This window comes from Oncorhynchus clarkii, chromosome 10 (genome assembly GCF_045791955.1).
Source record: "Oncorhynchus clarkii lewisi isolate Uvic-CL-2024 chromosome 10, UVic_Ocla_1.0, whole genome shotgun sequence".
NCBI lineage: Eukaryota > Metazoa > Chordata > Actinopteri > Salmoniformes > Salmonidae > Oncorhynchus > Oncorhynchus clarkii.
Genome location: NC_092156.1, coordinates 25,521,235 through 25,536,031, shown reverse-complemented (window position 1 = coordinate 25,536,031; position 14,797 = coordinate 25,521,235). Strand labels below are relative to the sequence as shown.

The 14,797-nt window shown below is 42.7% G+C and overlaps 1 protein-coding gene across 2 annotated transcripts in view; it reads left to right on the top strand.

Moving 5' to 3' along the window:
- The window catches only part of LOC139418177 (uncharacterized), an 85,362-nt gene that overhangs the window by 68,362 nt on the left and 2,203 nt on the right, over positions 1-14,797 (top strand). The window contains exons 13-19 of one of the 2 annotated variants that reach the window (XM_071167430.1): positions 510-655; positions 3,050-3,176; positions 3,343-3,378; positions 3,501-3,610; positions 3,825-3,951; positions 5,132-5,259; positions 5,522-5,645. In XM_071167430.1, coding sequence (XP_071023531.1) covers positions 510-655; positions 3,050-3,176; positions 3,343-3,378; positions 3,501-3,610; positions 3,825-3,951; positions 5,132-5,259; positions 5,522-5,645 — 798 coding nt within the window. The remainder of the gene's footprint in view (positions 1-509; positions 656-3,049; positions 3,177-3,342; positions 3,379-3,500; positions 3,611-3,824; positions 3,952-5,131; positions 5,260-5,521; positions 5,646-14,797) is intronic. The other variant, XR_011635281.1, reaches the window with a different exon arrangement.

Here is a 14,797-nt window from a genome sequence, read left to right as displayed (position 1 = left end):
TAGCTAGTAGAAACGCTCTAACAGCGAACTCCTGGCTAGGATACGCTTCTAATAGGATTAAACAGGTAGAGTTAATTGCTAACTGTCTACCATACCGCAGGTTCATTAGCATTCCAGTTTCCTCCACCCCTAGTGCCCTCTGGCTGTTAGCAGCACCACTCTTTTGATCAACTATACACTGTTGTGTAATCACCAGCCACCAGCAGCCATTCTGTAAAGCTCCCACTACGGATAGTGCTTACGGAATGAACTACCTGAGCTAAATGCAGCTTGTAGAGTTTTTCAGTTTGAGGCTACTTGAACATGAAAGAACAAGAGAAAGGGAAACTTCATAGGATTTGGATAAAAGTGGTTTGTACAGTGGTGCTAGTTTCTATACAGTTAACCAGCCCACATTTCTTCATGTAAGCTCTGTTTTTGTACTAGGCTACATTAGTGTAAGAGTTGTTGTAGCTATTTTATAAAGCAGTCTTACTCAGTGAGGTCTTCTGCATGGTTCCCATTGTTAGGACTTCATAGAGCCTTCAGTCTCACTGCAGGAGGAAACTGGGTCTCCTGGAGCCGGGAGAAGGGACATTTTGGATCTGGACGTCCCTGATCTGGAGAAGGATGGAGCCACTGAAAAGATCACCACCTTCTGTGTGAAGAGTGGAGTGTGAGTATCAATTAGAGGACCAGGGTTGGGGTCAATTCAGGAACTCTGCGCTTCACAGGGTATGGGGTTTGACTGACAGCCGTTCTGAACTTGAGCACTGCATGCGACAAGAAGTTACCCCCTACCCTCCCGCTAATTGGGAAACTTTTGCACATGTCTGAGTTAGGGAAATGCTGTAAATGAAGAGGACTCAATGTATTTTGAAAGATGAGATGTTGAGGATTATAATTAATAAAGCTTGGATGTCATAAAAGGAAGCCCAACACCCGTGAGTCCAAATGTGTACTTCACTTTTCCAAATCAGAAAACTGAGTGTACAAAACATTAGGAACACCTTCCTAATATTGAGTTGCACCCCCTTTTGCCCTCAGCACAGCCTCAAATTGTCAGGGCATGGACTCTACAAGGCTTTGAAAGTGTTCCACATGGATGCTGGCCCATGTTGACTCCAATGCTTCTCACCGTTGTGTCAAGTTGGCTGGATGTCCTTTGGGTTGTGGACCATTCTTGATACACAAGGGAAACTGTTGAGCGTGAAAAACCCAGCAGCGTTGCTATTCTTGACACACTCAAAATTATGCACCTGGCACCTACTACCATACCCCATTCAAAAACTTAAATATTTTGTCTTTCCCATTCGTCTACTGAATGGCACACATACACAATCCATGTCTCAATTGTCTCAAGGCTTAAAAATCCTTCTTTAACCTGTCTCCTCCCCTTCATCTAAACTGATTGAAGTGGATTTAAACAAGTGACATCAATACAGGATCATAGTAATAGCCTGGATTCATCTGATCGGTCTATTTCATTTTTGTACACTCAGTGTACATTGTCAAAGTTTATGATCACTATGTTTGATGTACAGTTACAAGATGACATGGCTTCATACCCTGGGTTGTTCTGAACTGAATGAGCCTATGTTTGTTGATTGTGTGGAAAATTAGCAGCGGAACATGCACCTGAATGCATTCATGGCTCCTTTCTATGCACACCAAAATTACAATCTGTTTCTCTGATTTGCCTTGTGAAACCTAACACTGTAAGATCATATTTTATAACTTAGCTAGTCATGTTGGCAATAGAACAAGCATTCAAATGATGCCCACCTGACCCAGATTAAAATGGGACGTTTTGGATTGCGTTAACAGCAATAGTAATTGTGTCATGGCGGGGATGCAGGATTGTGTTCCAAACAAAACAACTATAAGTGTGCTTGTTTTAGTTCCTCAACAGCACAGCTAGGAGAGCTCACAAAAACACCTTATAGCTGAAGACTTCTTTGTCATAAAAGTGCATTGAAGTTTCGTAGGAACTGTGCGCACTTTGGAGAGGTGTGTATTCACTTGGAGACACCAGTTAGTCCTCTCACTCAAACCCTTGTATTGTTTTTGTCTTATGTTACACCTACCCCAAATGTCCCACAAATATTCTTATGGTGTTACTGAATGTATACAGCGTGTTTTCAGATTTTGTTATCAACAAATGCTGCAAAAATTACAGTAAATCTAAAATGCACATAAATCAGCAGTGTAATGTTTGCATTTAGTCTTGTCAGGTGAACTGTTGTGTCCTCAACTTTGGTCTAATATTTTTCCCATAATCTCCAAACTGTTCACTTTCAATTGCTACAATGTTTATGCATATGCTTTTCATATTTCTTCTGTAAGAAATATAGGCCAATTCCATATAGGCCAATTCCCACGAGTGTAAAGGGTTAAATGGAAATCACTACAACTTTGCAGAAGACCAGTCATAATAACATCTTAATAGAGGTGCATCCCAACTATTATTGCAAAGCTACCATTAATTTACCAAAGTTACCAGAAACTTCTGTAATTTTAGTAATTAACAGGTAATCTATGGTAACTTTGGTAATTTTATCTTGAATAACTTGTATTCATTTTTAAAATATTTGTCCATATTGTCCATTAGTTTCTAGTGGATAGACCATATGGTTAAAGATAATGAATTTTAAAAGTATCTAATCAACAAAGGTATTATTTGAAATTAACTCTGCATCTCTTCCAACTATTGACTTTTTTCACCACTGCCACCAGTTTGGCACCAAAACATTTACAACAAAGATATAGTCAAATAAATAAGTGTTTTAAAAAATATATAAAGGATATTTCATGCTGAAACCCTCATATTAACCCCAATGATATTCACTAAATTGATGGTTTAAGTACACAAAGAGGGCACTAGATGTCATCTGTTCAAATTCAAAAGAAACTTGAAAGTTACCAAACTTCTGGTAGTTTCCCATAATATACCCTCCCTTTGAAACCCTAATCCCAACAAACTAAAGTTCACAAAGTTTCACATGACTTTGTCATTCACTATTCACTGTGCCTCTCTGGTGCTGATGGTCTCCGGGCTGGTCTGTTTCAGATGGGTGGCGTACAGCGAGAAATGCTTCGGTGGAGAGCAGTGCATACTGGAGAAAGGCAAACATCCTGCCACTCTGCACTGGGGTGGCAACCATGGAGCAGCCAAGTCTATCCGACCCATACGATTGGTGAGCTCCATATCGTAGCCTATTAGAGACAAAAGAGAGTGACAAAAGGCGTGACATGCAGATGAAATCCCTCCTATGTCTCTTCTTTGTAGTTCTATGTGGCTCTCTGAAAATATATGGTATAGATGTTGGAAAAACACTTTTCAAAACACTTTTATTATTACAGCAGGACCTTTATGGCCTCAGAGAACCAAAGTTCATGGTATGTATATATAATTACACAACATTATTTTCACCTGTCAAAAAGAGACTAGGGAAAGGGGCAATCTGAGAATTGATACCCAGCCGTGAAGTGTGTACTAAGTTGTGCTTTTGTGTCTCCAGCTGTGGGCCTACAGCCAGCCCCACTACAGGGGAGTGAGTGAGGGGTACATGGGGGAGGCAGGGCACTGTGGCTCTGCCTCCCCCATGTCCTTCAGAGTCATCAAGGGAAGGTGAGTACTGGAGGACTACTATTTGATCTGTATTGATCCTAGAGGTGGAGTTATGTCCCCTTTTTACTTACAGGTTGCTAATTATGGATTGTCAGTATTCTACTGTAGGCATGCCACAATGTATCTTTAATTGTAGTTGCCACGGGAGGCATTGAACAATGTCTATGATGCTTATTGGCTTACTCACACTCACTGGTCTTCTTGCCCCATCCAGCTGGCTGCTTTTTGATGAGGAGGGTTGCTGTGGAAACCAGTACATCCTGGGAGAGGGCCTTTATCCCGACCTCATTTCCTGTGGCTGTGTGGCCACTTCTGTCAAATCACTGAGGCCCATTCCCTATGTGAGTGTACCTGGCATGACCTCAGCCCATTTACTGCTATCTTTAGGTAGCACAACAAGCTAGATGAGACATGTGAGCACACATTCAGTTTTAACAGTATTATATGCCATGGTAAATAGATGGTGATAAATACACTATATATACAAAAGTATGTGAACACTCCTTCAAATGAGTGGATTCTGCTATTTCAGCCACACCCATTGCTGACAGGTATATAAAATCGAGCACATAGCCATGCAATCTCCATAGACAAACATTGTCAGTAGAATGGCCTTACTGAAGAGCTCAGTGACTTTCAAAGTAGCACCGTCAAAGGATGCCACATTTCCAGGAGAACGCTACCTGCCCAAATACATAGTGCCCACTGTAAAGTTATGTGGAGGAGAAGTAATGGTCTGGGGCTGTTTTTCATGGTTCGAGCTAGGCCCCTTAGTTCCAGTGAAGGGAAATCTTAACGGAACAGCACACAATGACATACATGATTCTGTGCTTCCAACTTTGTGGCAACAGTTTGGGGAAGGCTCTTTCCTAATTCAGCATGACAATGCCCCATGCACAAAGCGAGGTCCATACAGAAATGGTTTGTCGAGATCAGTGTGGAAGAACTTGACTGGCCTGCACAGAGCCTTGACCTCAACCCCATCGAACACCTTTGGGATGAATTGGAAAGCAGACTGCGAGCCTGGCCTACTCACCCAGGATCATTGCTCGACCTCACTAATGCTCTTGTGGCTAAATGGAAGCAAGTCCCCGCAGCAATGTTCCAACATCTAGTGGAAAGCATTCCCAGAATACTGGACGCTGTTCTAGCAGCAAAAAGGGGGGGGGGGGACTCCATATTAATTCCCATGATTTTGGAATGAGATGTACGACAAGCCGGTGTCCATATACTTTTGGTAATGTAGTGTAGAATACTGTAGTTTCCGTTCAGCCACCATTGGAGTGTCACAAATGACAACCTTTTCCCCATAATGTCCTACTTTTGTCCTAGTCTTAGTATGACTCCAGCCAAAGGGTGTGGACTGCTTTACAAATATAGGTATAAAGGATGTATTGTGTATTTTTCCCTAATAAAGTTCAATGCAGGCACTTATTGAAAAAGGACAGAACATATAAATAAAGTAAATCCAATGGCATTCTCATCTAAGATGGCTCCCTTCCCTTCCTGTTACCTTTGTAGAGTTTCTCCGACCCGTCCATCAGCCTGTTTTCTCTGGGTTCCTATGAGGGCCTCAAGATGGTTGTTGTGACACCCACAGAGCACATGAAGGACTTCTTCACCCAGTCTCTGCAGGTCCACAGTGGACTGTGAGTAGAGAGATAGCCTGTCATCTCTTATGTCACTGAACAGCTAACATTACTGCCAGACACTCTACATAGAGAAGGAACTTAGGTTTCTTTGGCCTTAGACATGTGTCATGTTCAGTAAGAAAACAAGTGAAACAGGGAGGTACGACCTGAACTTGTCCAATAAGAAGGCTAATTTTTGTTTTCCGTTTTAAGATGTTTCTCTGCATTGCGCCCTAATGAATATGGCCCTGTTTCAGCTGAATGTGTGTGTCTTTGGCAGGTGGGTGGTGTATGAATACAGTAACTATAAGGGCTGTCAGATGCTGCTGCAGCCAGGGGAGCTTCCTGTGTGGGGAGAGCACAGTGGCTGGGACACCATTGGCTCCTTACGGCCCCTCAAACAGGTAAAACACACACACAAAATTGACAATCACTCTAATCACTCTTAAGTGTCATTTCCCATCTAGCACATTTGGTTCCTTGGAAGTTGTGGGAACGTATGTTTTTCATTTCCCATTGGTTCTGGGAATAAAGCTATATGTTTCCTGACCTGTAAAACTGAAGGTTTTTTAAACGTTCTGAGAACGGAAGTGAAAATGTTGCCTGTTCTGGGAACATGCATTTTTATTTTTATGCATTTTTATGCTGCAGGGATTTTCTGAGAACATTTTACTGTAGTTCCCTGAAAGTTTTCCTGGGAAGTTTTATTAACATTTTGTGAACAGAAATTCTAGGTTATTTTGAGGTTTTGGAATAACTTCCTTAAAACCTTCAGTGAATGTTTCAATAAGACTTTTAATAACACTGCTAACTTAGTTTGAGTTAACTGTTTTGAAATCCAAACACAGATAGGACACAGGAAAATGTATTTGCCTAGGCATTAATCATGCAAACAGATGTATTTTTTACTGTGGCACGGCGTCAGTGAGATTCGAACGCCTTTAATTTTTCCACATTTTATTGTTACAAAGTGAGATTAAAATGGATTTAATTGTGTTTTTTTTGTCAATGATCTACACAAAATACCCTAATGTCAAAGTGGAAGAATAATGCTAACATTTGTAAAAAAAAATATATATATATATATATATATATATATATATATATATATATATATATATATAAAAGGGACGTTTCTTTTTTTGGACCCAGTCTTTCAAAGATAATTCGTAAAAATCCAAATAACTTCACAGATATTCATTGTAAAGGGTTGAAACACTGTTTCCCATGCTTGTTCAATGAACCATAAACAATTAATGAACTCTAACAGCTTACAGACGGTAGGCAATTAAGGTCACAGTTATGAAAACTTAGGACACTAAAGAGACCTTTCTACTGACTCTGAAAAACATTTAAAAAAAGATGCCCAGGGTCCCTGCTCATATGCGTGAACGTGCCTTAGGCATGCTGCAAGGAGGCATGAGGATTGCAGATGTGGCCAGGGAAATAAATTGCAATGTCCGTACTGTGAGTCGCCAAAGACAGTGCTACAGGGAGACAGGACAGACAGCTGATCGTGCTCGCAGTGGCAGACCACGTTTAACAACACCTGCACAGAACATCACACCTGCAGGTCAGGTACAGGATGGCAACAACAACTGCCCGAATTACACCAGGAACGCACAATCCCTCCATCAGTGCTCAGACTGTCTGCAATAGGCTGAGCGAGGCTGGACTGAGGGCTTGTAGGCCTGTTGTAAGGCAGGTCCTCACCAGACATCACCAGCAACAACGTCGCCTATGGGCACAAACCCACCGTCGCTGGACCAGTCAGGACTGACAAAAAGTGCTCTTCACTGACGAGTCACGGTTTTGTCTCACCAGGGGTGATGGTCGGATTTGTGTTTATCGTTGAAGGAATGAGCGTTACACTGAGGCCTGTACTCTGTACTGGGATCGATTTGGAGGTGGCGGGTCCGTCATGGTCTGGGTCGGAGTGTCACAGCATCATCTGACTGAGCTTGTTGTCACTGCAGGCAATCTCAATGCTATGCAATACAGGGAAGACATCCTCCTCCCTCATGTGGTACCCTTCCTGCAGGCTCATCATGACATGACAATCCCACCAGCCATACTGCTCGTTCTGTGCGTGATTTCCTGCAAGACAGGACTGTCAGTGTTCTGCTATGGCCAGCGAAGAGCCCGGATCGCAATCCCATTGAACACGTCTGCGACCTGTTGGATCGGAGGGTGAGGGCTAGGGCCATTCCCCCCAGAAATGTCCGGGAACTTGCAGCTGCCTTGGTGGAAGAGTGGGGTAACATATCACGCCAAGAACTGGCAAATCTGGTGCAGTCCATGAGGAGGAGATGCACTGCAGTACTTAATACAGCTGGTGGCCACACCCGATACTGACTGTTACTTTTGACTTTGACCCCCCCTTTTGTTCAGGGACACATTATTTCATTTCTGTTAGTCACATGTCTGTGGAACTTGTTCAGTTTATGTCTCAGTTGTTGAATCCTATGTTCATACAAATATTTACACATGTTAAGTTTGCTGAAAATAAACGCAGTTGACAGTGAGAGGACGTTTCTTTTTTTGCTGATTCCGCATTCAAGGTTTTTCTTTTTTACTATTTTCTACATTGTAGAATTATAGTGAAGACATCAAAACTTTGAAATAACACATATGGAATCATGTAGTAACCAAAAATGTGTTCAACAAATCAAAACATATTTTCTCCCTTTGCTGTTTCCTGAAGTCCACAATCATCTCTTTTGTTTTGCTGACATTGAGTGATAAGCTATTTTCCTGACACCACACTCCAAAGGCCCTCACCTCCACCCTGTAGGCTGTCTCGCCTTTGTTGGTAATGAAGCCTACCACTGTTGTGTCGTCTGCAAACTTGATGATTGAGTTGGAGGCGTGCATGGCCACGCAGTCATGGGTGAACAGGGAGCACATGAGGGGACTGAGAACGCACTCTTGCCCCAGTGTTGAGGATCAGCGGAGTGGAGATGTTGTTTCCTACCTTCACCACCTGGGGGTGGCCATCAGGAAGTCCAGGACCCAGTTGCACAGGGCGGGGTCAAGACCCAGGGCCTCAAGCTTAATGATGAGTTTGGAGGGTACTCTGGTGTTGAATGCAGCAAAATCTGTACCCCTATAAATCAGCTGGGCTAGACAATATGGACCCTCTCTTTCTAAAATGATCTGCCGAAATTGTTGCAACCCCTATTACTAGCCTATTCAACCTCTCTTTCTTATTGTCTGAGATCCCTAAAGATTGAAAAGCTGCCGCGGTCATCCCCCTCTTCAGGAGACACTAGACCCAAACTGCTACAGACCTATATCTACCCTGCCTTTCTAAGGTCTTCGAAAGCCAAGTTAACAAACAGATCACCGAACATTTAGAATCCCACCGTACCTTCTCCGCTATGCAGTCTGGTTTCCTAGCTGGTCATGGGTGCATCTCAGCCACGCTCAAGGTCCTAAACGATATCATAACTGCCATCGATAAGAGACTACACTGTGCAGCTATATTCATTGACCTGGCCAAGGCTTTCGACTCTGTCAATCACCACATTCTTATCCGCAGACTCAACAGCCTTGGTTTCTCAAATGACTCCCTCGCCTGGTTCACCAACTACTTCTCAAACAGAGTTCAGTGTGTCAAATCGGAGGGCCTGTTGTCCTGACCTCTGGCAGTCTCTATAGGGCTGCCACAGGGTTCAATTCTCGGGCCGACTCTTTTCTCTGTATACATCAATGATGTCGCTCTTGCTGCTGGTGATTCTCTGATCCACTTCTACGCAGACGACACCATTCTGTATACTTCTGGCCCTTCCTTGTTAACAACCCTCCAGGCAAGCATCAATGCCATATAACTCTCCTTCCGTGGCCTCCAACTGCTCTTAAATGCAAGTAAAACTAAATGCATGCTCTTCAACCGATCGCTGCCCACACCTGCCCGCCCGTCCAGCATCACTACTCTGGACGGTTCTGACTTAGAATATGTGGACTACAAATACCTAGGTGTCTGGTTATACTGTAAACTCTCCTTCCAGACGCACATTAAGCATCTCCAATCCAGAATTAAATCTAGAATCGGCTTCCTATTTCTCAACAAAGCATCCTTCACTCATGCTGCCAAACATACCCTCTTAAAACTGACTATCCTACCGATCCTTGACTTCGGCGATGTCATTTCCAAAATAGCCTCCAACACTCTACTCAGCAAATTGGATGCAGTCTATCACAGTGCCATCCGTTTTGTCACCAAAGCCCCATATACCACCCACCACTGTGACCTGTATGCTCTCGTCAGCTGGCCCTCATTACATATTCGTCGCCAAACCCACTGGGTCCAGGTCATCTCTAAGTCTTTGCTAGGTAAAGCACCGCCTTATCTCAGCTCACTGGTCACCATAGCAGCACCCACTCGTAGCACGCGCTCCAGCAGGTATATTTCACTGGTCACCCCCAAAACCAATTCCTACTTTGGCCGCCTTTCCTTCCAGTTCTCTGCTGCCAATGACTGGAACAAACTGAAAAAATCACTGAAGCTGGAGATATATACCTCACTAACTTTAAGCACCAGCTGTCAGAGCAGCTCACAGATCACTGCACCTGTACTTAGCCCATCTAACTACCTCATCCCCATACTGTTATTTATTTTGCTCCTTTGCACCCCAGTAACTCTACTTGCACACTTATCTTCTGCTGAGCGTGATCTATCAGTCCAGTGTTTAATTGCTATATTGTAATTATTTTGCCACTATGGCCTATTTTTTGCCTCTATGTAGACTTTTTCTATTGTATTATTGACTGTATGTGTGTTTATTCCATGTGTAACTCTGTGTTGTTGTATGTGTCGCACTGCTTTGCTTTATCTTGGCCAGGCCGCAGTTGTAAATGAGAACTTGGTCTCAACTAGCCTACCTGGTTTAATAACGGTGAAATAAAACAAATATTTAAAAAATGCTGAGCTGTAGTTAATGAACAGCATTCTTACATAGGTATTCCTCTTGTCCAGATGGGATAGGGCAGTGTGATGGCGATTGCATCGTCTGTGGACCTATTGGGGCGGTAAGCAAATTGAAGTGGGTATATAATTATATAATATAATATAATCCTTGACTCGTCTCTCAAAGCACTTCATGATGACAGAAGTGAGTGGTATGGGGCGTAGTCATTTAGTTCAGTTACCTTGGCTTTCTTGGGAACAGGAACAGTGGTGGCCATCTTGAAGCATGTGGGGACAGAGGACTGGGAAAGGGATTGATTGAATATGTCAGTAAACACACCAACCAGCTGGTCTGCGCATGCTCTGAGGACGCGGCTAGGGATGCCGTCTGGGCCGGCAGCCTTGCTAGGGTTAACAAGTTTACATGTTTTACTCACGTCGGCCATGGAGAAGAAGAGCCCACAGTCTTTGGTAGCCGGCTGCGTTGGTGGCACTGTATTGTCCCCAAAGCTCGCAAAGAAGTTGTTTAATTTGTCTGGAAGCAAGACTTCGATGTCTGCGATGGAGTTGGTTTTCTTTTTGAAATACGTGATTGTCTGTAGACCCTGCCACATAAGTCTCGTGTTTGAGCCGTTGAATTGTGACAACCACATTTTCTATACTGACACTTTGCTTATTTGATTGCCTTATGGAGGGAATATCTAGACTGTTTGTATTCGGCCATATTCCCAGTTGCCTTGCCATGATTAAATGCAGTGGTACGTGCTTTCATCACAACGCTTGATGGTTTTTGCGACTGCACTTGAAGAAACTTTCAAAGTTCTTGAAATTTTCCGTATTGACTGACCTTCATGTCTTAAAGTAATGATGGACTGACATTTCTCTTTGCTTATTTGAGCTTGGTCCATAATATGGACTTGGTCTTTTACCAAATATCTTCTGTTTACCCCCCTACAAATTGTATTTTAAGAAGGCACACCCGTTAATTGAAATGCATTCCAGGTGACTACCTCATGAAGCTGGTTGAGAGAATGCCAAGACTGTGCAAAGCTGTCATCAAGGCAAATGGTGGCTATTTGAAGAATCTCAAATATAAAATATATTTTGAGTTGTTTAACACTTTTTTTGGTTACTACTACATTTTTGGTAACACACTACATGTGTTATTTCATAGTTTTGATGTCTTCACTATTATTCTACAATGTAGAAAATACTCAAAATAAAGAAAAACCCTTGAATGAGTAGGTGTGCTAATCTTTTGACCGGTAGTGTATATTCAGTATATATTTGTGATGTGCTATACATAAAATCAATTGCATGTGCTCTATTGCTCTCAATTTATAATATTGGAAGAAAAAGTACAACAAATGACAGATCTATGCGGCCCTCTGAATGATTGGCTCAACCTAAAGTGGCCCCCTTACAAAAATAGTGAGTAACACTGCCCTAGATCTATATGTTCACATTCCATTGGGGTTTGTGCATGTGGGAGGTGGTGGTGCAGTGTTTCCCAACTCCAGTCCTCGAGAACCTCCAACAGTACACATTCTGATTGTAGTGCGGGACAAACACACCTGATTCAACTTGTCAACTAATCGTCAAACCCTTGGTGAGTTGAATCAGGTGAACTTGTCCGAGGCTACAAAAAAAAGAAGTAATAATAATAACTTTATTTGTATAGTGCTATTCAATACAATTAAGAAAGTACTTCACATCATAAAATAATAAAGTACTAACAGAAAAACAATGACAGGAGGAAGGAGAATGAAAAAAGATAGCTAATTAAAATCATACATTGAAATAATCTTTATAAAGCTGTATCTTCTGCAGGAATTTAAAAAGAGGCACTGAATCTGCAAGCCTGATCTCCTCTGGCAGACCATTCCAAAGTCTAGGGACGGAATGGTAAATGCACGGTCTCCTTTAGTTTTCAACCTAGGCTTCGTTTTCAACCTAGGCTTCGTTTTCAACCTAGGCTTCGTTTTCAACCTAGGCTTCGTTTTCAACCTAGGCTTCGTTTTCAACCTAGGCTTTGTTTTCAACCCAGGCTTCGTTTTCAACCTAGGCTTCGTTTTCAACCTAGGCTTTGTTTTCAACCTAGGCTTCGTTTTCAACCTAGGCTTCGTTTTCAACCTAGGCTTCGTTTTTTAACCTAGGCTTCGTTTTCAACCTAGGCCACGTGTTCCATTTTAAAATTGATGTAGTTCTGTCCTTGAGCTGTTCTTGTCTGCTAATGTTCTGTATTATGTCATGTTTCATGTTTTGTGTGGACCCCAGGAAGAGTAGCTACTGCTTTCACAACAGCTGATGGGGATCCTAATAAAATACCTAGACTTAGGAATGGTCAACAGTGCCCTGCCAGAGGATCTCAGGTTATGTTCTGGCTCGTAGGGAGATAAAAAATCAGAAATATAGGATGGGCTAAACCATGCCTTGCCTTAAACGTGATTAATACAATTTTAAAATCTATTCTAAAAGTGACTGGTAGCCCGTGCCATTTTGATCTTACTGTAGATGAGGGAGGGATTTCTGACTGAGTCATGTATAGAAAGAGTTACAGAAATCTAGATGTGAGGAAATAAAAGCATATATAACTTTCTCCAGATCAGTGAATGAAACAAAATGCTTGACTTTAGCTATATTTCTAAGATGATAAAAGCAGGACTGGACAACCTTCTTTACATGCAGCTCAATGTTTAGGTCAGGGTCAAAGAAGACACCAAGGTTTAGGTCAGGGTCAAAGAATACACCAAGGTTTAGTTCATGGTTAAAGAAGACACCAAGGTTTTGTCAGGGTTAAAGAAGACACCAAGGTTTAGGTCAGGGTTAAAGAAGACACCAAGGTTTAGGTCAGGGTCAAAGAAGACACCAAGGTTTAGGTCAGGGTCAAAGAGGACACCAAGGTTTAGGTCAGGGTCAAATAAGACACCAAGGTTTAGGTCAGGGTCAAAGAAGACACCAAAGTTTAGGTCAGGGTCAAAGAAGACACCAAGGTTTAGGTCAGGGTCAAAGAGGACACCAAGGTTTAGGTCAGGGTCAAAGAAGACACCAAGGTTTAGGTCAGGGTCAAAGAAGACACCAAGGTTTAGGTCAGGGTCAAAGAAGACACCAAGGTTTAGGTCAGGGTCAAAGAGGACACCAAGGTTTAGGTCAGGGTCAAAGAAGACACCAAGGTTTAGGTCAGGGTCAAAGAAGACACCAAGGTTTAGGTCAGGGTCAAAGAATACACCAAGGTTTAGTTCATGGTTAAAGAAGACACCAAGGTTTTGTCAGGGTTAAAGAAGACACCAAGGTTTAGGTCAGGGTTAAAGAAGACACCAAGATTTAGGTCAGTGTCAAAGAAGACACCAAGGTTTAGGTCAGGGTCAAAGAAGACACCATGGTTTCTGGCCGTAAGCTTTACATTGGTGGACAAATGACCAAGGTTATTTACAATATTGATTCTAGCAAGTTGGGGGCCAAATAAAACAACCTCAGATTTGGGTGTGTTTTTGTACTGTTGGGGGTACTTGGGGACTAGAGTTGGGAAACACTGTTGTAGTGTAACTGTGTTAGTGGGTTGTGTGACTGGCACAGTATTATTATTGAAGCTGTGTGTGTGCATGCGTGCATCTATGCGGTGTAACATGGATGGCAGTGCTATATTACTGATGATGTAGCTCTACAGTATGTAGACCTTGGTGTCTTCTTTAACTGTCTCTCTTGTGTTACATGGTGGTTTTCACATTACACAGTCCTTAGAGGAACTACCAGTAGGATAGCACCTGTTATTATTACTTTGTTGCAAAAGTAAGTACACTGTACAAAAATATAAACGCAACGTGTAAATGTTGGTCCCATTTTTCATGAAGTGAAATAAAAGATCCCAGAAATGTTCCATGTGGACAAAAAGCTAATTTCTATCAAATGTTGTGCACAAATTTGTTCACATCCCTGTTAGTGAGCATTTCCCCTTTGCCAAGATAATCCATCCACTTGACAGCTGTGGCATATCAAGAAGCTGATTCAACAGCATGATCATTCCACAGGTGCACCTTGTGCTGGGGACAATAAAATACCAGTTTTGTCACACAACACAATGCCACGTGCAGTAGGCATGCTGAATGCAGGAATGTCCACCAGACGTGTTGCCAGAATTGAATGTTAATTTCCTACCATAAGCTGCCTCCAATGTTGTTTTCGAGAATTTGGCATTACGTCCTCACCTCTCCGGCCTCACAACCGCAGACCACGTGTAACCATGCCAGCCCAGGACCCCCACATCTAGCTTCACCTGCGGGATCGTTTGAGACCAGCCACCCTGACAGCTGATGAGTCTGTGGGTTTGCACAACTGAAGAATTTCTGCACAAACTGTTAGAAACCGTCTCAGGGAAGAGCATCTGCATGCTCATTGTCCTTACCAGGGTCTTGACCTGACTGCAGTTCGGCGTCGCAACCGACATCAGTGGGCAAATGTTCACCTTCGATGGCCACTGGCTCTTCACGGATTAATCCCTGTTTCAACTGTACCGGGCAGATGGCAGACACCGTGTATGGCGTCGTGTGGGTGAGCGGTTTGCTGATATCAACGTTGTGAACAGAGTGCCGCATGGTGGAGGGGTTATGGTATGAGCAGGCATAAGATACGGACAAAAATAATTGCATT